General features: G+C 50.0%; 1 protein-coding gene and 2 pseudogenes across 2 annotated transcripts in view; 1 reads left to right on the top strand and 2 right to left on the bottom strand.

The window, feature by feature from the left end:
* The window catches only part of AZIN2 (antizyme inhibitor 2), a 29613-nt gene extending 16247 nt beyond the window's left edge, over positions 1-13366 (top strand). The window contains 4 exon segments of one of the 2 annotated variants that reach the window (NM_001293736.1): positions 328-490; positions 2251-2363; positions 9368-9582; positions 12897-13366. In NM_001293736.1, the coding sequence (NP_001280665.1) occupies positions 328-490; positions 2251-2363; positions 9368-9582; positions 12897-13035 (630 nt within the window). In that variant the 3' untranslated portion in view covers positions 13036-13366. 2 annotated transcript variants of the gene reach the window in all.
* Positions 5971-6431, bottom strand: LOC105943214 (60S ribosomal protein L23a-like; annotated as a pseudogene).
* A 1922-nt stretch (positions 13367-15288) lies between the features above and the next one.
* LOC129405290 (U6 spliceosomal RNA) lies at positions 15289-15388 on the bottom strand (annotated as a pseudogene).
* Positions 15389-25489: the final 10101 nt, after the last annotated feature.

Genomic DNA, 25489 nt, shown 5'->3' with positions numbered 1-25489 from the left:
CAAAAAAATTAACATTGATTAGTTTAATCTGGGTGATAGAATTAAGAGTGGCTATAATCTTTTCCCTTCTCTGTATTTTCTGTAAAATACAGAGTACCCAGCATGTGGGGGCTTTGGGAAGGTGGAGACATACGGGCCTGAGGGTCCATCCAGCTCTGCCTCCCGCCTGCTTTCTTGGCCTGCTGTTTGCAGTTACCAGCGGGGGCCTTAGCAGCTGCCAAGTTCTTCTTCCGGAAATCAAAGATGCTGTCAAGAAATCGGTTTGGCATTGTCTTCAGTATGAAGCCCCGTTTCAAGCATGATTGTCTCCCATCTCCCTGTCATCAGATTGCTTCTGTGATCAGCTCAGCCTTGGACCTGTACTTCCCGGAGGGCTGTGGCGTGGACATCCTTGCCAAGCTGGGGAGGTACTACGTGACCTCAGCCTTCACCTTGGCCATCAGCATCATGGCCGGGAAGGAAGTTCTTCTAGACCAACCTGGCCGGGAGGGTAGGTACCAGGTGGGCCATGGAACCCCATTCTTCTCTGAAGCTTAGGACAGAGAGTAGCTGAGCTGGGTCTGATTTTAGGGATTGGGTGGGTGGAGTCTGGTGAATGAGTTCTTGCCTTAGGGATTTTTTTTTTTTAATGAAGCAATAGCACAGTGGGTAGGGTGTTTGCCTTGCATGTGACCGACCCGGGTTCAATTCCTCCATCCTTCTCGGAGAGCCTGGCAAACTATCGAGAGATTCCCACCCGCATGGCAGAGCCTGGCAAGCTACCCATGGTGTATTTGATATGCCAAAAACAGTAACAAGTCTCATAATGGAGACATTACTGGTGCCCACTGGAGCAAACTGATGAATAATGAGACGGCAATGCTTTTTCTTTTTCTTTTTTGGCTTTGTGGGTCACACCCGGTGATGCTCAGGGCTGACTCCTGGCCCTGCACTCAGGAATCACTCCTGGCGCTGCTCGGGGGACCATATGGGATGCTGGGAATCGAACCCAGGCTGGCCACATGCAAGGCAAACATCCTACCCACTGTACTATTGCTCCAGCCCCGACAGTGCTATTTTGGGGTGGGGACCCACACCTGGCAGAACTCAGGGGTTGCTCCAGGCTCCGCACTCAGGAATCACTTGGGGTGGTGCCGGGGGTGGATCCTATGGGATGCTGGGATTGAACCTGGGTTGGCTGCATGCAAGGCAAATGCTCTACCTGCTGTATTATAACTCTGACCCTGACTTTAGGGAAACTTAGTGTCCCAGGATGTGCCTCTTGAACCCTCCTGGTCATTTTTCTGAGTGGAGGGGGTCAAAGAAAGGTGCAAAGAGATAGTGCTGGTGAGAGCAATGAACCAGGCTCTCTAGAGGCGGGGATGGGTATGGAGAGGGCTGTGATGATCATACTCACCACTGTGAGTGGTTGCTGTGTACTGGACTCGGGACTTAGCTCGCTAGTAATTAACCCCACATGATAGCCGAGCCAGCCAAGGCTCACAGAGGTCACCTCACTTCCCGAGTTCACGCTGAGCTGACTGGACGGCCGGCTTGGTCTGACTCCAGCCGGGCCACATTAGGAATCTGAGATTTAATCAGGACGTGTTTGCATAAATCAAGTTCCCCCTCTCTGCTAGGTAGCATCTTTGTTTCCTGGGCTCTTATTTGATCAAGATTGGGCCGGAGTGATAGTACAGCGGGTAGGGTGTTTGCCTTGCACGTGGCCGACCCGGGTTCGATCCCCGGTATCCCTTATGGTTCCCCAAGCACCGCCAGGAGTAATTCTTGAGTGTAAAGCCAGGAGTAACCCCTGAGCATCGCTGGATGTGACCCAAACAGAAAAAAAAAAGATTGTTATCAAGGCAACCTTAGGGAGAATAGACATCATGCCATACAGTCTCATCAGACAGATGAGAAAGCTGAAATCCAAAGATGTGCAAGTGAATGTCTTAGTATCCAGTAAGCGGGAAAGCCCTGTTGGACTTCATGCCTGTCTCCTCTCCAAAGCGCAGACCCTTGGTCTTCCTCTTCTTGGAACATGATACAAATAATTTATAGCAGAATAAATTAGACACAAGAGGCTGAGTCACGAGCTCAGCGTCACACAGCTGCTAAGGCCCAGGGCTGGGAGTCCAGTTTAAGCTGGCCTGCCTCAATGCTTCTCGGCCCACGCTGCTAACATCAGCCCAGGACCCAGCCCGGGGCTGGGCAAGGGGTAGCCAGCTGTGGCCACCTGCCTGACCCTCCCCTCCCCTCCCCTCCCCACAGAGGAAACCGGCTCCACCCCCAAGACCATGGTGTACTACCTCCCCGAGGGCGTGTATGGAAGCTTCAGCTCAGTCCTGTTTGACAACACATGCCCTAGCCCCGTCCCACAGAAGGTGAGCCACAGGCACGGCCTGTTTCCGTTCTTTGAAGCAAATGGGTCCACTCAGGATAGCGGAGGAGAGAGTGAGCCCCCACAGCAAAGGAAGAGGGGCCCGAGTGGGAGTACAGTGGGTAAGGCACTTGCTTTGTATACGTCCAACCCAGGTTTGGTCCCCAGTACCCCCTAGGGTCCGCTGGGCCCCATCAGGAGTGATCCCTGAGCACAGAGCCAGGAGTAAGTCCTGAGCATTGCCCGGTGTGACCCCAAAATAAAGCAAAGGAAGAGAAATGATGCCTGCTAAATTGAGTGTGAGTGGCTGTGTTTTCAGTTGGGTATGTGCATGTGTTCAAAATTTTTTTTTTCATGGGCTGTGTGTGTGTATGTCTGTGTGTGTGGATGGGTATCTTTTAATTTTATAGTTTTTGGCTTTGGGGTCATGCCCAGTTGTGCTCAGGGCTTACTCCTGGCTCTGTGTTCAGGGATCATTCCTGGCAATGCTCAGGGGGCTATATGAGATGCCCAGGGTTGAACCCAGGTCAGCCATATGCAAGGCAAGCACACCTGCTGTAATATCTCTCCAGACCCGTGTGTGTGTGTGTGTGTTTTATTGTTTTTTTGAGTCACATCCCGCTGTGCTTAGGGATTACTCCTGGTTCTGCACTCAGGGATCACTCCTGGCAGGGCTTGGGGGACCATATGGAAGCAGGGGGATCAAACCTGGGTCAGGTGTGTGCAAGGCAAGCACCCTGCCTGCTGTAATACCTCTATGCCCCCTAATCTTATTTTTAAAAAGACAAAACTAGTAGAAAATGGATGGCAAGGATGAACATATCCACCCATAGAATTCTTTCCAGTCTGTTTGGAGGTGGGGTCTACCCCTGGCAGTGCTCAGGGGCTGTCCCAGCTCTGTGCTAGGGATATCAAATCCAGACAACCTCTAGCATGTAAAGTGCAAGTGCATGCTCATCCTGTTGATTGATTTCTCTGTGCCTTCTTTTTGCAGTCTTTTAGAAAATGTGTTGGATTTACCACTCATAAAGTTTGGGATCACATTTTCTTTGTATCCACTTTTATGATCCTGTTAATTTGGGGTATAGCTATTGCCATGCTATTAACCAAGATTTGAAAACTTGCCTTTAATGACTACGTAGTATTTTTGTTTGCTTTGGGGCTATCCTAGTGGTTCTCGGGGCTTACTCCAGGCTCTGAGCTCAGGGATTACTCTTGATGAGGCTTGGGGATGATATGGGGTGCCAGGGAATGAGCCCCAATCAGCCATGTACAGGGCAAGTGCCTAACTGGCTGTATTGTTTCTCTGACTCCTTACACAGAATTTTAGCTGATCTAACAATAGTGGTTAGCCATCTAATATTCTGTTTTTAAGCATTTGGGGGAGGGGAATGACAAGGTGGTGATGCACAGGAGTTATTCCCTACAGTGCTCAGTGGACCATACGGGATGCTGGGGATCCAACCTGGGTTGGCCACATTCGAGGCAAGACTGACCTGGGTTTGATTCCCAGCATCCCATATGGTCCCCTGAGCACCGCCAGGAGTAATTCCTGAGTGCATGAGCCGGGAGTAACCTCTGTGCATCACTGGGTGTGACCCAAAAGGCAAAAAAAAAAAAAAAAAAGAACATGTGCATATATCAGCATCACAGAAACTAGGAAAATGAAAAATCACAGAAAATAAAAGCACACAGGTATTCTTTTTTTTTTTTAATAATTTATTTATTTTTAATTAGAGAATCACCGTGAGGGTACAGTTACAGATTTATACACTTTTGTGCTTATACTTCCCTCATACAAAGTTCGGGAACCCATCCCTTCACCAGTGCCCATTCTCCACCACCCGTAAACCCAGCGTCCCTCCCACCCTCCCCAATCCCATCTCCCCCCCAACCCACCCTGCCACTGTGGCAGGGCATTCCCTTCTGTTCTCTCTCTCTAATTAGCTGTTGTGGTTTGCAATAAAGGTGTTGAGTGGCCACTGTGCTCAGTCTCTAGCCCTCATTCAGCCCGCAACTCCCTTCCCCCACATGGCCTTCGACTACAATGTAGTTGGTGATCGCTTCTCTGAGTTGCCCTTTCCCCGGAACGTGAGGCCAGCCTCGAAGCCATGGGGTCAACCTCCTGGTACTTATTTCTACAGTTCTTGGGTATTAGTCTCCCACTCTGATATTCTATATACCATAGATGAGTGCAGTCTTTCTATGTCTGTCTCTCTCTTTCTGACTAATTTCACTCAGCATGAAACTTTTCATGCCCATCCACTTAACTACAAAATTCTTGACTTCCTTTTTTCTAACAGCTGCATAGTATTCCATTGTATAGATGTACCAAAGTTTCCTCAACCAGTCATCCGTTTTGGGGCATTCGGGTTTTTTCCAGATTCTGGCTATTGTAAACAGTGCTGCGATGAACATACATGTGCAGATGTTGTTTCGATTGTACTTTTTTGCCTCTCTGGGATATATTCCCAGCAGTGGTATTGCTGGGTCAAATGGGAATTCAATATCTAATTTTTTGAGAATCGTCCAAATTGTTTTCCAGAAGGGCTGAACCAGTCGGCATTCCCACCAGCAGTGAAGAAGGGTCCCTTTCTCCCCACATCCTCTCCAACAGCAGTTGCTTTTGTTCTTTTGGATGTGTGCTAATCTCTGTGGTGTGAGGTGGTATCTCATGGTTGTTTTGATCTGCATCTCTCTGATGATTAGTGATGCAGAGCACTTTTTCATGAAGCACACAGGTATTCTTAAGAGCAAAACCATTCTGTATTGGGAATGAAAAAATGGGTATCACAGGGAATCACTGAATCACAGACACACAGTGAACAGTGGTGGAGGGATGTTGATACTTCAGTGGTAGGTGTGGTGTAGTGTGGTAACGTATTTTGTTTTTTGTTTTTTTCTCTTTTTTTTTTTTGCTTTTTGGGTCACACCCGGTAATGCACAGAGGTTACTCCTGGCTCTGCACTCAGGCGGTGCTCAGGGGACCATATGGGATGCTGGGAATCGAACCCAGGTCGGCTGCGTGCAAGGCAAACGCCCTACCCGCTGTGCTATTGCTCCAGATCCATGGTGGCAACGTATTTTGAAAAGATGTGAAGCCATACCCTTAAAACATAGTTTTGCTTGGGGCTGGAGCAACAGCACAGCGGGTAGGGCATTTGCCTTGCATGTGGCTGACCCGGGTTCAAATCCCAGCATCCCATATGGTCCCCTGAGCACCGCCAGTAGTAATTCCTGAGTGAAGAGCCAGGAGTAATCCCTGCACATCGCCGGGTGTGACACCCCCCCCCCCCCGAAAAAAGCCAAAAAACCTGCAAACAAACAAAAAAAACCATAGTTTTGCAAATCAGTATTGCTGCAATAAAATTTTTTTGGTTTCTGTTTATTTTTTGAGGGGCCACACCTGGCAGTGCTCAGGGCTTACTCCGGGCTCTGCCCTCAGGGATCACACTTGACAGGGACAGGGGACTAAGTGGGGTGCTGGGGATCAAACCTGGGTCAGCTGTGTGCAAGTCAAGCATCCTACCCACTGTATTATGGCTTTGGGCCCTAAATTTTTTTTGTATAGTGAAAAAAATATTGCATTTAGAATTAGCCAGCTGGACTGTTTAGATGATCCCAATTTTGTTGGTAACATCCAAGGCGTCATAATCAGGAGCCAGCCGAACACACACCTTTTTCTCTCCAGCGGGCCTAATCAGGGTGCTGACCTTGGCTACATCAATGTCCGAGAGCTCCTGTTTAATCTGGTGCTTGTTGGCCTTGACATCCACAGGGAACACAAGTGTGTTGTTATCTTCTATCTTCTTCATGGCTGACTCAGTGGTCAGAGGAAACTTGATGATGGCATAATTGTCAAGCTTGTTCCTCCTGGGGGCGCTCTTCTGAGGGGATTTGGGTGGCCTTCTCAGCCGCAGCGTTTTGGGTCTTTGGAAGGTGGGTGATGTGCGGATCTTTTTCTTTTTCTGGCTTGGACGCCTCTCAGCACTGCTTCCTTGGCCTTCAAAGCATTGGCTTTGGCTTCAACTTTAGGAGGCGCAGGGGTTTCCTTCTTAGCTTTCGGCGCCATCTTCGTAAAAAGTGTTGTTGTGTTTCCTTTGGGGGGGCCACACCAGGCAGTGTTCAGGGCTTATTCCTGGCTCTCCACTCAGGCATCACTCCTGGCAGGGCTTGGGGGACTGAACCCAGGTCTGCCTACCAGCTGTACTATCTCTCTATAGCCTAAAACTTTTTTAAATTGAAAAAAAACAAGTAAAAAAAAATTTCAGTATCTTTATAAATCTGTGGTTGGGCATTTGAACCTTGATTTTGTTATCCTTTTTCCTATGGGTGTTCCCTCTAGCTAGACGATCTCTGGTGCCAGGTACCCAACCCAGGGTCTCAGGCCCCACAGAACAATAATGCAGGGACTTAGAGCACCTGCTTTGCAAGCCTGTGGTCACAAGTTCAACCCCCTCGTGTTGCCCACGCATCACGGTGCAGAATTCTGGCAGCTCTCTCGCTCGTCTTCCTTGGTACTGCAAGTCATTACTGATTGCATTGGAGCCGGGGCGTGTCAGCACCAGAAAAGGGCTGTGACCCCTGGTGAGCACCAGAAAGTGTGATATCTGGTAAGCATCTGTGAGCACGACAGTGACGGCCCACCCCGCCCCCCAGCATCACAGCCATGACCTGTGGGCCTCAACTAAGAGTGTGAGTGCTAGGAGCATGTGTGTGTGAGCACAAATGAAGGAGAGTGCCCTGTGGCCCAGTGTGTAACATGGGTAAGGCTTTGCATACGGCTGACCAGGGTTTGATCCCCAGCATCTCATATGGTTCCCGTGAGTCTGCCAGAAGTGACACTTGAGCACAGAGCCAGGTGTAAGCCCTAAGCACTGCCAGGTATGGCCCAACCACCACCCCTCACCAGCAAAACACAAACCTCAAAATAGCACACGTTTTTTGTTTGTTTGTTTTGTTTTGTTTTCATTTTGCTTTGGTCATACCTGATGGTGCTCAGGGCTTACTACTGGCTCTGTTCTCAATGATCACTTCTGGTGGGCTTAGGAAACCATATGGGGTGTGAGGGATTGAACCTGGGTCAGCTGCATGCAAAGCAAGCACTCTACCTGTTGTACTATTACTTCGGCCCCAGGAAAGGGCACTTCTGCATTATTTTTAGGGGAAAGTTTTTAAAATTATCTTTTCTGTGATATTTTATTTATACCACTCATAAGATGTGGGAGAACTATAACTTACCACTCAAGGGTGCCTTTTCTTTTTACAGGATGTGTTAAAACCTACTTTCTTAGGAACCCTCATGGATACATTTATATAACATTTCTCCCCTAAATCTTTAAAACTTAGCTTAATGTTCTTTAATGATTGGAGCGAAGGGAAATAATCAAAGCCATTGCGATTGATCTCATTGAGGAGAGCTGGCAAATACGAACAGGATGTTGTGTGCACAAGAATGGATTTCCACCTCCCCATCCTGGTCTGTGAGCTGTGGGAGTAGGAGTGAGTGGGGGCTGGGGTTTTGGTTCTGTGTGTTCATGGCACACCCCCAAGACTGGAGCCTAGTATATAGTAGGTGCTCAATAAGTGTCTGCAGCATGAGCTCAGGGATATAGGCTAGTGTCTACTGTGTTTTGTTCTGTTTTGGAGCCAGATCTGGCAGCATTCAGAGCTTATTCTTGACTCTGTGATCAGGGGAACCGTAGGTGGTGCAGGGGACTGAGCTCGGGGCAGCATCATGCAAGGCAGATGCCTTACCCACTGTTCTATCTTTCCAGCCCCTAATTCTGACTCCTGATTCTTAGAGTCTACATCTGCTTTTCTTTGTTAACAAGCGGCTTCCACGGGGCAGGTTTTGTTGAGATCCAGAAAACAGTTGGGAGTCTCTGCAAGGCTGGGGGTGGCGGGGAAGCAGGGAGTCCTCTTGGGGAGCACCGGGCAGCCGCAGGAGCACAGGGGGGTCGGCGGATGGCAGGGCACAGAGCCTCTCACGGGGGTTTCAGACCAGCTTTGTCAGTCATGGCTCTTCTCCTCAGACCCCAACAGGGTCCTTCCCAGGTGACAAACCTCACTGATATCTTGGTGGTGCACAAGGGCTGTCTGACAGATGTCCTTTCGGAAGCTGGAAGTCATTTAAGGCAAAGCGTCAAGTTCTGTGTCATTGGTGGTGGTGGCCTTGGGCACGCCCCGTGACCCTGAGAGCCTAAGTGGTCCTATCTGGGCCCCTGTGGCAAGGGCCAGCTCTCCCTTTGCTTGTGTTGGAGCCCTGGCATTTTTTTTTTTTAATGCTGGAGATGGGACCCAGGGTCTAAACTGAGCCATGTTCCCTGCCCCCAGCTGGCCCAACTTCATCACCAGGCTGAGCCACGGTGGTGGGGATAGGTCTCCCTGCCCCTAACGCATTGGCTCCAGTCACAGGACCTAGCACAAAATGAGGGTGTCAGGGAGGCCGTCGTGGAATCCAGAGAAGTGGGTGGGAGGAAGGGGGAGGCATGAGGTGGGCACACCCTCACCCAGGGCCTGGGAAGTGTCTGCAAGGCCAGTGGAGACCGTGGCAGAGGGGGATGGCAACAGGAACAGCAGGAACTCCGCTCACTTCCTGGGCCCTCGTGTGTGCCAGACATAATCCTCACCTACACCCATTTTTCCTTTCTGTGTCCTCGGGGGCACTACTGCCACCACCCCGGCTTTCCAAGGGAGTCGACCGTGCACATAGGGACTAAGGATGGTGCCCGGGGTCCTGGCTCTGGCGAGTGTTGGAGCCGGGTCTGAGACTCAGGACATGGGGGGTGAGTGCATGACTGTGTATGTGTGTGTGTGTGTGTGTGTGCATGTGTGTGTGTGCGCATGTGTGTGTGTGCATATGTGTGTGTGCATGTGTGTGGTGTGTGTATGAGACACCCTCATGGTCATACTCTGGCGGTGTGCTCAGGCTGTGGGTGGGCGTGTGCGCCCCACTGGGAGGGAAAGACCCCGAAAACTGACCGCGGCTCTCGCTGTGCCCTGCAGAAACCATCCTCGGAGCAGCCCCTGTTCAGCAGCAGCCTGTGGGGCCCGGCGCGCGAGGGCTGCGACTGCATCGCGGAGGGCCTGTGGCTGCCTCAACTACACGTAGGCGACTGGCTGGTCTTTGAGAACATGGGCGCGTACACCCTGGGCACCGGCTCCCTCTTTGGGGGAGCCCAGGCCTGCCGCATCACCTGTGCCATGTCCCGGGTGACCTGGTAAGGGGCCCAGGCGGGGAGGAGGAGGGAATGGGCTAAGCGGGCGGGAAGATGTGCAGGCTGCATCCCGGAGAGCCCGCGCCTGCGCGGCCCTGAATGAGCCCAAGCTTCCCCTGAGGAGCTCAGAGCCCTGGGAGACTCAGGACACGGGCTGTGTGTGCGTGCCTGTGTGTGTGTGCATGTGTGCGTGTGTACGTGTGTGTGCGTGTGCCTGTGTGTGTGCGTGCATGCGTGTGTGCATATGTGCGTGTGTACGTGCATGTTTGCATGCATGTGTGCATGTGCATGTGTGTGTGTGCATGTGTGTGTGTGAGATGCCCTCATGGTCATACTCTGGGGGTGTAGTTGGGCTGTGGGTGGGCGGTGGGGTATGTGAATGTGTGATTGTGTGAGGCTGTGTGAGAATATGTGTGAAAGAGTGTTAGTGGATGTGAGAGTGTGGGCACATGAGACTATGTGTGAGTGTGTAAGAGACTGTGAGAATGTGTGTGAAGTGCGTGAGAGTCTTTGAGTGTGTGAGACTATGAAAGAGTTGTGCCATTGTGTGAGTAAGAGTGTGAGTGTGCGTGTAAAAGTGTGTAAGAGTGCGTGAGTGTATGTGTGTGTGAGAGAGAGAGAAAGAAAGAGAGGGACAGAGAGAACAAAGAAAACACCAACCCAGAGCCCTCCTCCCCGAGACCCACACCTGCCCCCTGAGGAGCAACCCAGAAGGCAGAGCCTGGCCAAGGAGTGGGATTTGCCGGCAGGAGGCAGAGCAGGTGGCGGGCGCCCGGGCAGGAGGAACAGGGAGCAAGGCCAGAGCATGTGGTGCCTCCGTGAAGGCCAAGTGGTGTGTGGGGAGGACGCTGGGCGGTGCCCTGGGAGCACGGGGAAGGCCCAGGGAAGGGCTTTGGGCTTGGAGACAGACTGGTTTGAAGCAAGGGAGCGACAGACATGGGGTGCTGGATCTTAGGGTTCCTCTTGCTTCCGGGAGTGGGCAGGGAGGATCTGCCAGAGTGGGTGACCCAGGAAGGACTTGCCTGCTCCCCGAGCCTCCTGGGGGGTAGGGGTCAGAGCTGTCCCAGAGAGGACGCCTGCTTGAGGTCATACAGCTGGGCAGCGGAGAGGACCCCTGCTTTGAGCACTGAGGTGGGGGAGGCACTTAAGCAGGGTCCCCACTGGGAACTGTGCTGTGCCTTGCGAACCTTCCCCCCTGCCCCCCAGCACTGCTGCAGGACCCGGGCCCGAGGGGGCCCCAGTCTCAGACTCATGGTTTGTTTCTCCAGTCGGCAAGGCTTTCATCTCTCTGCTCCCTGCGGGGTCTGGGGCCAGACTGAAATGTCATTTGGTATCAAGGGGGGATTTATACAGGCTGAAAAAGCAAACTAAAAAAATAAACACAAAGCCACTCGCCGGGCAGGGGTCAGGGACGTGGCTCAGGGGAGAGCACATGCCTGGGCTGACTCCCAGAACTACAGAACACATGAGCACGCCTGCAGCCTGCCACGCCGGCGCCCTCAGCCGCGGCAAGGTATAAGGCATGGGTAACCCATCTGTACCACACCAGGAAGGAACCCACGGTGTTGATGGGCCTGCCGAATGCCACCCCCCTGGTCAGGGGGGCCTCTTCACAGTGTCCTGCGGTGGGCAGGGCCTGGCTCTGTGCCGTGTCCTGGAAGCTGAGGGAGGGGAACCAGAGCTTCCGAGCCAGGGTGGCAGCTGCGTACAGGCCTGGACACATGGGCACAGTAGTTATGGCCCCCCAGGGAGGCAGGGCAAATGGGCAAGTGGGTGACAGCTCCCAGGGAGGGCTGAGAGAGAGTGCACACATGCACATGCACTCACGCGCACACACACACACACACACACACACACACACGGAGGCACTATGGGTGATGGCTCCTGGGGTGGGGAAGGCTGAGGGTGTATAAACACATGTGCGTGCAGTGGGTGATGGCTCCCTGGGAGGGTGTGCCAAGGGCAAACCTTCGCACACATTGGGTGGGGGTTTCAGGGTGCAGGTCAGGGGCCCCTCATGGATAGGTGGTGGGCCAGGCAGTTGAGCCCACAGGTACAGAGCTCAAAAGTCCAGTTAACTCCCAGAACTACCAGTGGCTGCGCCTGGCCCAAGTGGCCTGTGGGAAGACAGGATCAAGAGGGACCTTGAGGGGCTGGAGCGATAGCACAGTGGGTAGGGCATTTGCCTTGCATGCAGCAGACCTGGGTTTGATTCCCAGGATCCCATATGGTCCCCCGAGCACTGCCAGGAGTAATTCCTGAGTGCATGAGCCAGGAGTAACCCCTGTGCATCGCCAGGTGTGACCCAAAAAGAAAAAAAAAAGAAGGACCCTGAGGGGCTGAGAGAGTGGGAAAGGCTCTTGCCCTCCATGTGACCAACCTGAGTTTCTATCCCCGACATTCCGTATGGTCCCCTGAGCACTGCCAGGAGTAATTCCTGAGCACAGAGCCAGGAGTGGCCCCTAAGCATCGCTGGGTGTGGGCCTGAAATAAAGAAGAAGGTTGAGGCCCAGCTTGGACTTTACCATGAGGGCAGCAGGGAGCCAAAGAAGGGGCTGAAAGAAACGAGTTGGCTTGTGCCCCCTCCTCGGGCTCACTCTGCCCTCTGTCCTCGCACACAGTGCTCCTTCCCTCCCATCTGCGCCAGGTGGGTCAAGCTGGTGATGCAGAGGCACCTGTGCGAGTCTGGCCCTGATCTCTTGGGGGAGAGGTCCTGGGGGCAGTGGTGAGGGGTGCTGACAGGCAGCCCCCAGGGGACAGTCCAGCTTCAGAGCGGGCTGGAGAGAAGCAGGGACCTGAGAAGGAGGGTGGGAGCTGGCGGGGTGGGGCTCAGTCGTTTGGGGACCAGTTTGCCAGCCTGTAGCCAAGGGAGACGTGGGCACAGTCTGCCAGCTTGGGCACACAGGAGGGGAGCACTCTGTAGGTGCTGAGGAGGACTTGGAACCATCCCAAGTCTTGGGGGGATGAACACAGAAGGTGGCTTTGGAGTGAGAGTTGGTTGAACCCCGGTCCACTTTCTAAGACAGGGTCTCCGGCAGGTACTTCTGAGTCTCCACGTCCACACTGCACAAAGTAGGGGGGTAGGGGCCTTGGGGAGGACCCGTTGCAGAGAAGAGCTCTGGTCTTGTCTTTGCCCACAGCCGGTGCTGGGTAAATGTGGGCGCTTCCACGTGGAGATGCTACCCTGGAGGTCACGTGGCAGAAACCAGGGGGCCTCTTGTGCCCCTGCACACACGCGGCTGTGTCTGTGGGCTGGCGGCAGGAAATGGGGCTCTCAGGAGCCCGCAGGCCCCACTGGTCTCCTCTCTCGCCCGCAGGGAAGCGCTGCGAGGGCGGCTGCTGCCGGCAGAACAGGACGAGGGAGCTGACGGCGTGTGCAAGCCTCTGTCCTGTGGCTGGGAGATCACAGACACTCTGTGTGTGGGCCCTGTCTTCACCCCGGCAAGCATCATGTGAGCGGGCCCCGCTCCCCCCAGAAGCCCAGCGGGGCCGCGGAGCTGCCTGTGGGAGAGGCAGGCAGGGCACCCTCTGGCCAGGACTCTGGTGCCCACGCGGCCACCCACCCCGTGCTCTGCCTGTAGTGTTTCTGCCCTGTTAATAGGACCAGTCTTACACTCGCTGTAGTTTCAAGTATGCAACATAAATCCTGTCCCTTCTAGCCGTGTCCGCCTCCTCTGCAGCGCAAGCAGGTCGGTCAGCCAGGTGCGGGGTGTCCTCGGGGTGGCCCGGGGTCTCCTTCCCACCTTTGTAAATATGAAGCAAATAAATATCTAGGTTTTTCAATACTCGAGTGGAGTCCAGATGTTGCAAATCAGCTGGGGCAAAGCCTAGGGTGCAGTTGACAGAGTGGGCGTCTCTCACTGGCACCCCACTTCTCTGCCATCTTCCAGAGCCCTCCCAGGCCTTGGCATTAGGCAGGATGAGTTATTGGGGGGAGGCGGGGGCAGCTCCATTATGGGGGCAGCGTTGCCTCCTTCCAGGTAGGCGCTGCCGCTCATGAGTGGGAAGGGCCCCGGGGAACGCAGTGCTCAGGGGGAGGCCTGGTCCAACGTGGCAATCATGGAGTGTTTGACACTGTCGGGGCCACTCAGGAAACACAAAGTTCAAAGAGCGATGATGTGGGCTGGGGAGGGGTTTGGCAAAGACCCTGAATCCTTCCTCTTCCTCTTTGTAGTCAGCCAGGCAAAGGAAATTGTGATGCTCTTGGAAAGCAGTGCAAAATAAAACAAAAAACCACAACGGGCATTTCTGCGAAATCCAGGAGTGACGGTGGGGCAGCGTTGGTCACAGACTGTTGCTACACCCGGAGCCAAGGCCCCAAGTTGGTCCCCCAAACAGGCTGTGCTTGGGCAGCAGGCTCCTTTCGGTCCTGGGCTCAACAGACTCCTGATTTTTGTTTTTTCAAAGAACCAGCGCTTATTTTCATTGATCTTTTTGGGTTCTGTGTTTGTTTGGCGGCCACACCCAGCAATGCTCAGGGCTTACTCCTGGCTCTGAGCTCAGGGATCACTCCTGGTGGGCTTGGGGAACCACATAGGGTGCAGGGTGCTGGGTGCTGGGAATAGAACCTGGGTCAGCCACGTGCAAGGCAAATGTCCTATCCACTGTACTGTCGTTCTGGCCCGTCTCTTTGACATTTTGGATTTACTTTTTGGACTACAGTTCATACATTTCTGTTCTAAGTTTTATTATTTCCTTCCTTCTGCCTGCTTTGGACTCTTTTTGTTGATCATTTTCCAATTTCTTAAATTGTGCAACCCAGCTATTTATGTGGGCCCTTTCTTCCCTCCTGATGAATGCTTTGCATGGCTGTAAGCTTTCTTCTTAATAACGCTCTTGCTGTGTCCCACAAGTTCTAGTAGGGCATGTCCTCATTCTCATTTGTTTCCAGGAGTCCTTTAATTTCCTTTGATTTCCTCTAATCATTAGTTGTTCAGTAATGAGCTATTTAATTTCCACACATTTGAGTTGTTTCTCCATTTCTGTTAGTGATTAACTTCTATTTTCAGTGCATCATGGTCTGAGAAGATAGTTGGTATGATTTCTATCCTCTTGACTTTGTAGAGGTGTGTTTCATGTGATCTAGTATCATTCATCTGATACTAGCATATGGTATATCTTGAAGGGTATCCCATGTGCAATTGGAGAAGAATGTGTATTTGGGTTTTGAGAATGAAAAGCCATATATATATATATATCTGTTAGTAGTATATATATATATACTAGTATATATATATACTTATATATATATATATATATATATATACTAACCAGCTCTCTTCCATTTATTTCTCCAGTGCAATTATTTTCTTACTGAGCTTTGATCTAGCTGATCTGTTGGGAGCTGACAGAACAGTGTTGAAGTCTCCAACTATTGTGCTATTATCAATGACTTTCTTTAAGTCTATTAACAGTTGTTTTAAGTATTTTGCTGGTTTCTCATTTAGGCACAAATATGTTTAGGATTGTGAGTTCTTCCTAATGTACATATCCTTTCATCATTAAAAAATGACCTTCACTGTATCTTATAATCTTTTTCAGCCCCAAATCTATGTCATCTGATACTAGTATGGCCACTCCGGCCTTTTTTGAGAGAGTCGTTTGCTTGAAATATTCTCTTCCAATCTTTGAGTCTGTGTTTGCTCTGAATGTTCAAATGTGTTTCTTACAGGTAGCAGAATCTTGGGTGCAAATTTCTTTTCTTTCTTTTCAAATGTGAAATACTTTATGAGTTTGTGTGTCATACTTGTGCATACTAATTTTCTCTGTATCGTTCCAATTTTAGTATACATGCTGCCAAAGTAAGTACAAGGGTTCAATTTTCTAATCCATCTTGCCACTTTGTGTCTCTTAACTGGTGCATTTAGCACATTGACAGAGAGATTATTGTCATGGAGTTTTGTGTCACCTTTTGGCAGGAATTTGTTGTCTTTGTGGGATTCATCTAGTCTTAAAGTAGCTCCTCTAGTGTTCTTGTGAAGATAGTTTTGAGTCTATGAAGTTCCAGAGTTGTTTATCTGTGAAATTGTATGTCATTCTTTGAAATCTAATGAGAGTCTGGCTGGATAAAGTTTCTTGGTGAGGCATTCACTTCACTGAGTTGGGTTTTTTTTTCTTTTTACTATATCCAACCATAGTCTTTGGGACCAGAGTGTTTCTTTTGATAAATATGCTGTAAATCTTTTTTTTTTTTTTGCTTTTTATTTTGGGTCACACCCGGCGATGCACAGGGGTTACTCCTGCTCATGCACTCAGGAATTACTCCTGGCGGTGCTCAGGGGATCATATGGGATGCTGGGATTCAAACCTGGGTTGGCCGCGTGCAAGGCAAATGCCCTACCTGCTGTGCTATTGCTCCAGCCCCTATGCTGTAAATCTAAAGGTCATTCCTTAGTATATAATTTCTCTTGATCATGCTGTTTTCAGTATTCTATCTCTATGGCTTTTGTCATTTTGATTAGGCTGCGTTTTGGGGTATTTTTATTTGGATTTCTTTTAGCTGGTACCCTTTTGAGTCTCCTGGGTCTGGGTGCATGTACTCTGCAGCTCTGGGAACTTCTTGGCAATGATGCCTTTGACTCTTACTTCTTCGTTAAGGTTGTCTTGCTGGCCTGCTGGGACCCAGATAATCTTTATGTTTCTCTTGATTTTACCCCAGAACTCTCTTGTCAGCTGTTCATTTATTTTGAGGGTTTTTCCATCTTCTACTGTTATCTGGAGGTTTTCTGCACCTCATCTTAGAGCTCACTGATTCACTTAGAGCTCACTCACAGAGCAACAGCTGCTGAGGCTGTTAGGCCCAGGACTATGGGTTCCCAAGCGGTGAGACAAACAGAAACACTAACTTGATAATGCAAAAGCAGTAGGACTTTTACTCCAGTATACTGGGGTCAACTATCTCACACATGGAGTGGTCTCTTGATAGCAACCCCGACTTCAGGCAGCAAGCAGTTTATATAGGGTTTGATTACATAAGCAGTACATGCCTATGTATGTACTGCTTATGTAACAATACAATAGTTATGAAACAAACAATAGTTTCCAGTAACAGTTCATGGTGACATAAGCTACTCAATTCTTTTAGGGTTAACAAAAGACAATTTCTGCGGCATTTTGACTGGGGGCATAATGGTTGATTGAGCCCACTGGTTGGGCCCAGGAACTTTCCCAGGTGGGTTCAGGTTGTCTAGTTACGCATTATTTTATTGCTGGGAAACTGAAACTGTTTTAGTTCCCATAATTGAACCAGAGGCCTAGCTGATTTTGCTGATTTCTGTCCCCTGTCATGGCGTCAGTTTCACCCTTACAAGGCCTTCCAGTGAGTTTTTCATTTTGCCTATCAGATTTTTCAGTTCTGTTATTTCTGTTTGTGGTTTGATCATTTCTGCTCACATATACTCTTGTGTTTTATTGGTGGTCCATTCCACTGTTTTTTGAGCTCCTTAAACATCCTCAACATTTCCTGTCTAAAGTCCTTATCAGAGAGGTTATATAGCTCATTATTACTGGCTGAGTCTTCAGGGCCACAATCTTCAGTCACTAAGTGTGTGGGATTCTGCATTGCTTTCCCGTTATGACTTTTGCAACTGGAATGTTGTTTGTGTGGCTGAGTGATTGGGGCTAGGATGTCTTTGTATGTCCACGGTGAGATATGAAGAGATGAAGAAATGCCTGGCCAGATAGCAGATGCATGCTTTTCAGGACCTCCTAACTTGGGGACAAAATGGCTCAATGGTTCGGCAGATTAGCAAAGGAGTTTAAATTTTAGAGTTCTCCCAGCTGTTGCAGGGAATCCTATTTATTTGTGTATTTTTCTGTAGTTGAAAAAGGTTACTATATAATTCACAAATTTAAAAATTCACCCTTACAAAAGCCCTTGGAGTGATAGCACAGCAGGTAAGGCATTTGCCTTGCACATGGCTCTCCCTCTCAGAGAGCTGGCAAACTACCGAGAGTGTCCCACCTGCACGGCAAAGCCTGGCAAGCTACCCGTGGCATATTCGGTATGCCAAAAACAGTAACAACAAGTCTCACAATGGAGACGTTACTGGTGCCCACTCGAGCAAATTGATGAACAGTGAGACAACAGTGCTACAGTGCTACCCTTACACAGTGTAGATTTGGTGATTTTCAGTTGTTTGCACCATCATCACCATTATTTTAATTCTAGAACATGTTTATCTCAGAAAGAAACTTTGTACCCATTAACAGTCACTCCTATATTTCCTTTTTCCCAGCTCCTGGCAACCCATCCTACTCAGTCAACTTGTCTATTTAATTTCAATTGTTTAACCTTTTTTTGAGATTCTCCCTAAGTAGGGGCGTATGTGTATGTGTGTATGTGTGTGTGTGTGATTTAATTTCAACTGCTTAACCTTTGAGATTCTCCCTAAGTGTGTGTGTGTGTGTGTGTGTGTGTGTGTGATTTAATTTCAACTGCTTAACCTTCGATATTCTCCCTAAGAGTGTGTGTGTGTGTGTGTGTGTGTGTGTGATTTAATTTCAACTGCTTAGCCTTTGAGATTCTCCCTAAGGGTGTGTGTGTATGTGTGTGAGTTTTGTCACTCAATGTCAACCCAGCAGGATCCATGCCAACCCAATTCTGATGCACTCTACCTGGCATTGTCAGATCACCATAGGCAGACACCAGTGTCCATGTCACCTCTGCTTCTGACCCACTGGCTGGACTAAAGGTTCCAATGACTGTCCTCCTGGCGTTTGCTAGAATGGCTCCCAAAACTCAGAGAAACATGAGCTAGCTCACTGTCCATTCTCTCTGTTAGAAAGACACAAATGTGTCTTCTTGGAACACCCAGGAGCAGCCAGGACAGAGAGGCACAGGGCAAGACCTGGATCCGGGCACAACTTCCAAATTTCCCTAGCTCCCTCTTTGCTGCCCTCTAAAGCAATGCCGTGCATGTGTGTGCTGGGCTCGGCCCCACTGTAAGGCATTACCAGAGGTTTCTCATATTTTGGAGACGCAAGCAGATATGGAATAGTGAGTTTATTCATATATTCACACTCAGGACTCTTTTTTTTTTTTTAATTGAAGACGCATGTGAAAAACAGGTTTTCCTGCTGGGCTGGGCCAGGGTCGCTGGGGAGAGCCCTCTGTGGCTGTAAAGTGGCAGCAGCTGGCACCTGTCTTCCCTCACAGGAGCCTTCTGAGGGTTTTATCTGCAAGCAAAACTTTTCTGAGAAAAAAACAGCTGGGTGTGGCCTGCTTGAACATAGCAGTCGTGCCTTTTCAGTTATTTTGTTTTTGTTTTTCTTTCCATCTCCTGCCAAAGAAGAAAGCTAGCCAGGAAGCATGTGGGGAGCTATGCGACTTCAGCTGCTCAGAGGCCCCTGGGAGTGCCCCCCCCCCCACCACACACACAAGCCCTCCCCTCCTTGAACACTCCCCAGCACACCAAGGTCCTCAGGCCATCCGGCTGCCGCAGAAGTCAGAGGGTCTTGCTGGCCCCTGACAGACTTCCTGCACAGGGTCCTCACCTAGGGATACCCTCCAACAAAGGTCCCAGCACCCAACCTGTGTTTCACGAAGGTCCTTTGTGCTCCTTGCTCTGTCACTCAGTTTTCCCCGACACCAGGTGGTGCTCAGGGCTAATTCCTGGCTCTGTACTCAGGGATCACTCCTGACCATGATCAGAGGACCAACCATATAGAGTGCCGGGGAACTGAATCAGAGTCGGCCACCTGCAAGGCGAGCGCCCTACCTGCTGTACTGTTTATTGCTCCTGTCCAGTCAGTCACTCGCTGTCCCTCTATTCCTCTCACACATGCTCACCACACTCTCCCTGGGAGGTAACGAGAGATGCTTCTGGCCCAGACCAAACTGCTATCTTCTCACGCAGGGCCCCTTCCCCTCCACAGACCACTCCCCACTCCACAGCAGAGCCTGTCACCCCTGTGATTTCCTAAAAGACACTTCCAACTCCTCACCCATGGCCTTATAGACTTTCTCTGCTCCCCACTTCCTCACAGCTTCCCAGTCGCACGTCCTCAAATGCTGGGTTCAGGTGGTCCTGCTGGGCCTATATTTACTGACCCCTCAGGAATGACCCTCCCAATTTATCTGCAGGGCTAGCTCACTCAAGCTCTGCACGTCTTCTTGCAGCCAAGGCTTTCCCTTTAGAAAAGTCTCCTCACAGCGGGTTTTCTTTGTCTTCAGGGCACTGATGTACCATTGGTCCTGGCAGGTTTGTCTGCGTGTCATCTGGGGCCCCTCCATAAATCCTACCAGTGAAATCTGGCTTTCTTCTCACTGCTGTGTCTCATCACCTGAACAGAGTCAGTTCTCAACAAGCGTGTTAACTGCACTAATCAATAAACACAGCACTTAAATAGCTATTTACTCACTCGAAAAATGTAGCTGTAGGGGTTGGAGAGATAGTACAGCGAGTAGGGTACTTGCCTTGCATGCAGCTGACCCAGGTTCAATCCCTGGCACTCCAGATGATCCTCGGAACACTGACAGGAATGATCCCTGAATTCAGAGTCAGGAATAAGCACTGAGCACCGCCAGTGTGGCCCAAGACCAAAGTAAATAAATCACTTGTATCACTTGTCATCCCGTTGCTCATGGATTTGCTTGAGCGGGTGCCAGTAATATCTCCATTCATCTCTATCGAGTGCTAGTGTAGCCCAATGGTATCTGCTCGCTCCAGGAACACGAAGAGCCTCAAACCATTCGTTCAGGGTCTTGACTAAGAAGTCTGACCATCTCATAAGTGGGCGGCCATGCGTTCTTTTGATGTCCCATGGAATCCAGTCAGTAACATCTCTAGTCCAGCAGTCATCTCCAAATCGCATTACATGTCTGTCCCATCTGATTTTTGATGCCTTGGCAAAAGTAAAAAATTGTAAATAAATAAATAAATATTTACTTGGCAAAATAAATAAAATTTAAAAAAAGAAAAATGTAGCTTCGAAAGGTACTTCCCTCAGAGGATTACTGTGAGAAGAAAAATGTACATAAAGTACTTTATTCCAGAACCTAGCACATCATTAAGTGCTTAATAAATTTAGAAAGGGGGCCAGAGCGATAGCACAGTGGGTAGGGCATTTGCCTTGCACGCGGCCGACCTGAGTTCGATCCCCGGCATCCCATATGGTCCCCCAAGCACTGCCAGGAGTAATTCCTGAGTGCAAAGCCAGGAGTAACCCCTGAGCATCGCTGGGTGTGACCCAAAAAGCAAAAAAATAAAAATAAATAATAATAATAATAATAAATTTAGAAAGGCAGGGCCCAAGTGATAGTACAGCAGGAAGGGCATTTGCCTTGCACACAGCTGATCCAGGTTCGAGCCCCAATATCCCACATAGTCCCTCAAACACCGCTAGGAGTGATTTCTGAGTGCAGAGTCAGTAACCCCTGAGCATCGCTGGGTGTGACCTCCACATCCAAAATCAACAAAATGTGGAAAGGCAGTTCCTTGAGCCTTTATTGAGCACTTACTGGGGCCATGTCCTGTGGCAGACATAGAAGCAGAGACGAGTTCTAGGGAGTCAGGTGCAGCTGGAGGAGGCCCTGAACAACAGGCAAGGACCCTGCACTTCATTCTGAAGGAAGCCTGGATGCTTCTGCAGTAGAAGCATCGCTGTCCTCTGAGATCACTGCTCTGGGGGGAGATGGTGGCTTCGTGGATGTCATCGTTCCCTAGGAAACTCACCTGTTCAACTAGGCTCATCCTAACTGTAAAGGGAACATTGGGGAAATGGTCGGGACCCCCAATTAGCCCTCTGCTCCATTTAATCATAGTTTAGGTAAGATGGTTCAGGTTTTAAGTTTTGAAGTTTGGTATTGATGTACAGTTACTGCACAGCACCACTACCTCCACCAAATGCCCATGACCCTCCACCACTGCCCTTATGTCACTATCCTTATGTCACCTCTGGTTCCATCTCTCCCCTACACTCTTTTTCCCAGGTTTTGTCATGGTCCGATTTTGTCTGTCCCTTTGTTCAGTCTCTATTCCACAAATGAGGGCATCTGGCATTTATTCTCCCTCTGACCTATTTTGCTTGATATAATCTACAGATCCACATACCTCTCAGCAAGCTGGGTTGTTTGAGAACTTTCTGGCACAAAGAGCTGAGTCTTTATACATCTGACCAGCAAGATGATCTGATACAAAGCTCAGGGATGTGGCTTGGTGGTAATGTGCCTGCCTTACAGGTGTGAGGTCACAAGTTTGATCCCTAGGACCACCCCACCTGCAGAGTGTGACCATGGGAGCCTGTTTGTGACCCCTGACACCACAAACTAAGCATGCAACCCCCAGGAACACTGCCACCAAGGGTTTGTGTGACCCTGTACATAGCAACAGCAATCTCCACCACTGGTCCTATATAATCTCCAAACATTCACAGGCTTCTTATAAAATGTGGACTCGGGCCTGGGGCTATAGCACAGCAGGTAGGGCGTTTGCCTTGCACGCGGCCGACCCGGGTTCAATTCCCAGCATCCCATATGGTCCCCTGAGCACCACCAGGAGTGGTTTCTGATTGCAGAGCCAGGAGTAACCCCTGTGCATTGCCAGGTGTGACCCAAAAAGAAAAAAAAAAGTGGACTCAATGTCAGTCCTCTATTTGGTCCTAAGGATCAAACTTGTGACCTCACACCTATAAGGCAGGCACATTACCACTGAGCCACAACCCTGAGCTTTGTATCAGATCATTTTGCTGGTCAGATATATCAGCCAATTGTCAAGCAAAAAACAAAAACAAACAAAAGAGGCACATAGGAATGCTGGCCTGCCTCTAAAGTAGCTTTCTGAGGGGTATAATCACGCTTCTTGAGAATTGGCTTTAGAATCTAATTCTTATAGAATGTGGCTTCATATAGCTGGGAGGCAAGGGGAAAATCTTCAAATAGGGTATCCAGAATAAGCCTTCCCTAGCAGCTTTTATTTATTTATTTATTTATTTTTGCTTTTTGGGTCACACCTGGCTCTGCACAGGTGTTACTCCTGGCTCTGCACTCAGGAATTATCCCTGGCGGTGCTCAGGGGACTATATGGGATGCTGGGAATCAAACCCGGGTCAGCCGAGTGCAAGGCAAACGTCCTACCTGCTGTGCTATCGCTCCAGCCCCACCTAGCAGCTTTTATGAGGAAAATGAGCCAGCCCTGGAGAAGCCGGGAGAAGAGCTGTTTAGGTGGAAGAAATGGCAAGGGCAAGAACCTGAGAGCAGAAAAGAATTTGGTAAATGTGAGGACATGAGAAGAGTTCTACTGGCTGGGGTACATCGAGGCGAATGGTGTTTGAGGAGATCAGGGAGGTGGGCTGAGGCCTCAGGTTTTCATTGGCAGCCCAGGTATATAAAATACATATACAAAACAGATGCTTATTGATAACGAGCTGTAAATTTATTTTAAAACAAATTTTGTGAAGCTCCATCACTAGAGGACCACCAGTTTATTCAGAAGCCAGGCTCTTGGGGCAAAAGAGATGCATGCAGGAAGCTGACCCGGATTCTACCCCTGCACTGCTAGCACACTGTCCTAACTCAAAATGTTCGACAACTGTTGATGAACCTTTCGGGTCTCTGTCCCTTTTTTGTTTTACACTTTGGTTAGGTCTCACTTCTTTTGAGTTTTCATAGCAACTGATATTGGTTGCTATGAAACTGCCAATCACATTGTAATATCTCTTCACTTAACGTCATTTTACAACCTTTCTCCCACTTGTCCATATGATCTGGGTTTGTGCTTGGCAGAGTAGGTGTTTAGCGTCTAAGGAATAATTTGTCCCGGAGGGCTAGGAGACTTTGGTCCCTTCTTAGCCTAGAAAGTAAAGTTTAGCTCCCGCCCAGGGCAAGTGTGCGTGTGTGCGCGCGCGCGCGCACACGCACGTCCTACCAGCCCTTCCACTCACTACCTCCTCGTGGCCAGGGCCTCCTATATAACACAGAAGGACCGATTAATCCCGAATCCAGAAGAGCTATGAGACTTTCTATCCGTATACAGTCGTGTGCTCGACAGCAATCTTTGAGACGTTACACTAAAGCATCTTTTGCTTACTGGAAACTCAACTCCAAAGGGTGCCCTGAACTTTCTTTGGTAAATCTGGCACCCACGTCCTGGGAAGGCCCTGTCTCACGCTGGGCCCCGGTTTCCCCGTCCTTGCCGCGCACACCTCCCTGAGACCTGCCTTTCAGGTGTCCCCCCTCGATCCCCCTCACCACCCCCCCAACCGGAAGCGCTGGGTATGGGGAACAGGAGCGAGCGCCTTCGCTAGAAGCCTGTTTTCTCATCAGAGCAGCTCATAAGTTCAGAGTTGGAAACCAGCTCATCAACAAGCCTGATGGAGCATGGACCACTCGGTCCCCAGCCACGGCAAAGTCCGCGCGAAAGCCCGTGAAGCACCCGGCAACCCGGCGCCCCGTAACTTCCGGTCTCGTGATGTCACTTCCGTGCCCGACAGGCTCCGTGGTTTCGCGCCAGGCGCGCTCGCGCCCTCTGCCGGCCAGGAGGAGCGGCGGAACTCGATCAAATTTTAACACGAGGTCGTGGAGCCCATTGGCCGAAAGACTCAGCCTCGGCCAATGAGAAGGCGGGCCCTGGCCGGGGGCGGGGCTCCCGCGGGCAAGGGGTCAGCCAGGGAAGGAGGCAGTAGGGGGCCACGGGGGCGGTCTGCGGGGATGGGCGGCGCAGAGCCTGCCCACTTCATACCGAAGTAACACGGACGGGCCCCTTGCCAGCGTCGCAGGGCCCTAGAGTAAAGGCACTGGCGATGGGAGTGTCTCAGGCCTTGTCTACCCGCTTCTTTTTGGAGGAGACGCGCCTCGATCCGGAGCTTTAAACGGATTCGTGACTTCCAGCCCAAGGTGTTTGACGTTTGGGAGTGCGTTCTCTGCGCTCGCTCTTCACCATGATTTCATCGGATGCACACAAGCCCACGAAGGGTGTGTTGTGCAGACGCGCCACCAGTCATTACCCGTGCCACAGTCTGCGCATCTGTGGTAGGGAACGCTACACACTGCTGTTCTAAGAATTAATGCACTAACATCCAAGGGCGCTGGAACCCGAGTAACCGCAGAGCATCTCCGCACACAGATTAGGGAACAGGGGCAGACAGTGAAGTAACTTGTCTAGAGCAGTAAAGCCAGTGGAGGCAGGTTGGGAAGCGTCTGTGCCACTTAGTCACTGTACCCTACCAGCGTCTTTCTGGACTTAGAGGACTAACCTGTGGTCACCATTCTTGCCTTTAGAGCGTCATCTGTGTTTACTAGGCAGGTTCTTATTACCAGTGGCTGCTGGCTGGGCATGTGACATCTCTAAAGTGGGGGAGCTTCTCTCACTTGTTCCTCAAACCAGGAACAAGACTTTTGAGAAGTCAGAATGGATGGCAAAATCCTTGCTAGAAAAATGAACAGAATGACAATAATAGTTTTGTAAATGATCACTTTGGACAGGAACTGAATTTTGAAAACAGGTAAAGAGATATATACCTGACAACCTTTCAGTATCTGTATTGCAAACTATAATGCCCAAAAGGGGAGAGAGAGAGAGAGAGAGAGAGAGAGAGAGAGAGAGAGAGAGAGAGAGAGAGAGAGAGAAAGAGAGAGAGAGAGAAAGAGAGAGAGAGAGAAGTGACTCCTATGGGGAGTGGAGAGGAGGGAAACAGGACATTGGGAAATGTACACTGGTGAAGGGATGGGTGTTGGAACATTATATGACTAAAACCACATCATGAACAACTTTGTAACTATGTCTCATGGTGATTCAATTAATAAATACAATTTTAAAAAATGAACAGAAATGACTTTCTGAGAGTGTTGAATTTTGAGTTCCTGTGAGTATCTAAATGGAGACATTGTATATGGTGAGCTATGAGCTAGTTAGCGGGAAACACAGGTGCCACAGGGGGTCTGGTCAGGGACATATAGAATTGCCTGCTGGGG

The sequence above is a fragment of the Sorex araneus genome, chromosome 5 (assembly GCF_027595985.1).
Source record: "Sorex araneus isolate mSorAra2 chromosome 5, mSorAra2.pri, whole genome shotgun sequence".
NCBI lineage: Eukaryota > Metazoa > Chordata > Mammalia > Eulipotyphla > Soricidae > Sorex > Sorex araneus.
Note: the sequence above shows the minus strand (reverse complement) of the source record. Positions and strands in the feature narration are given on the sequence as shown.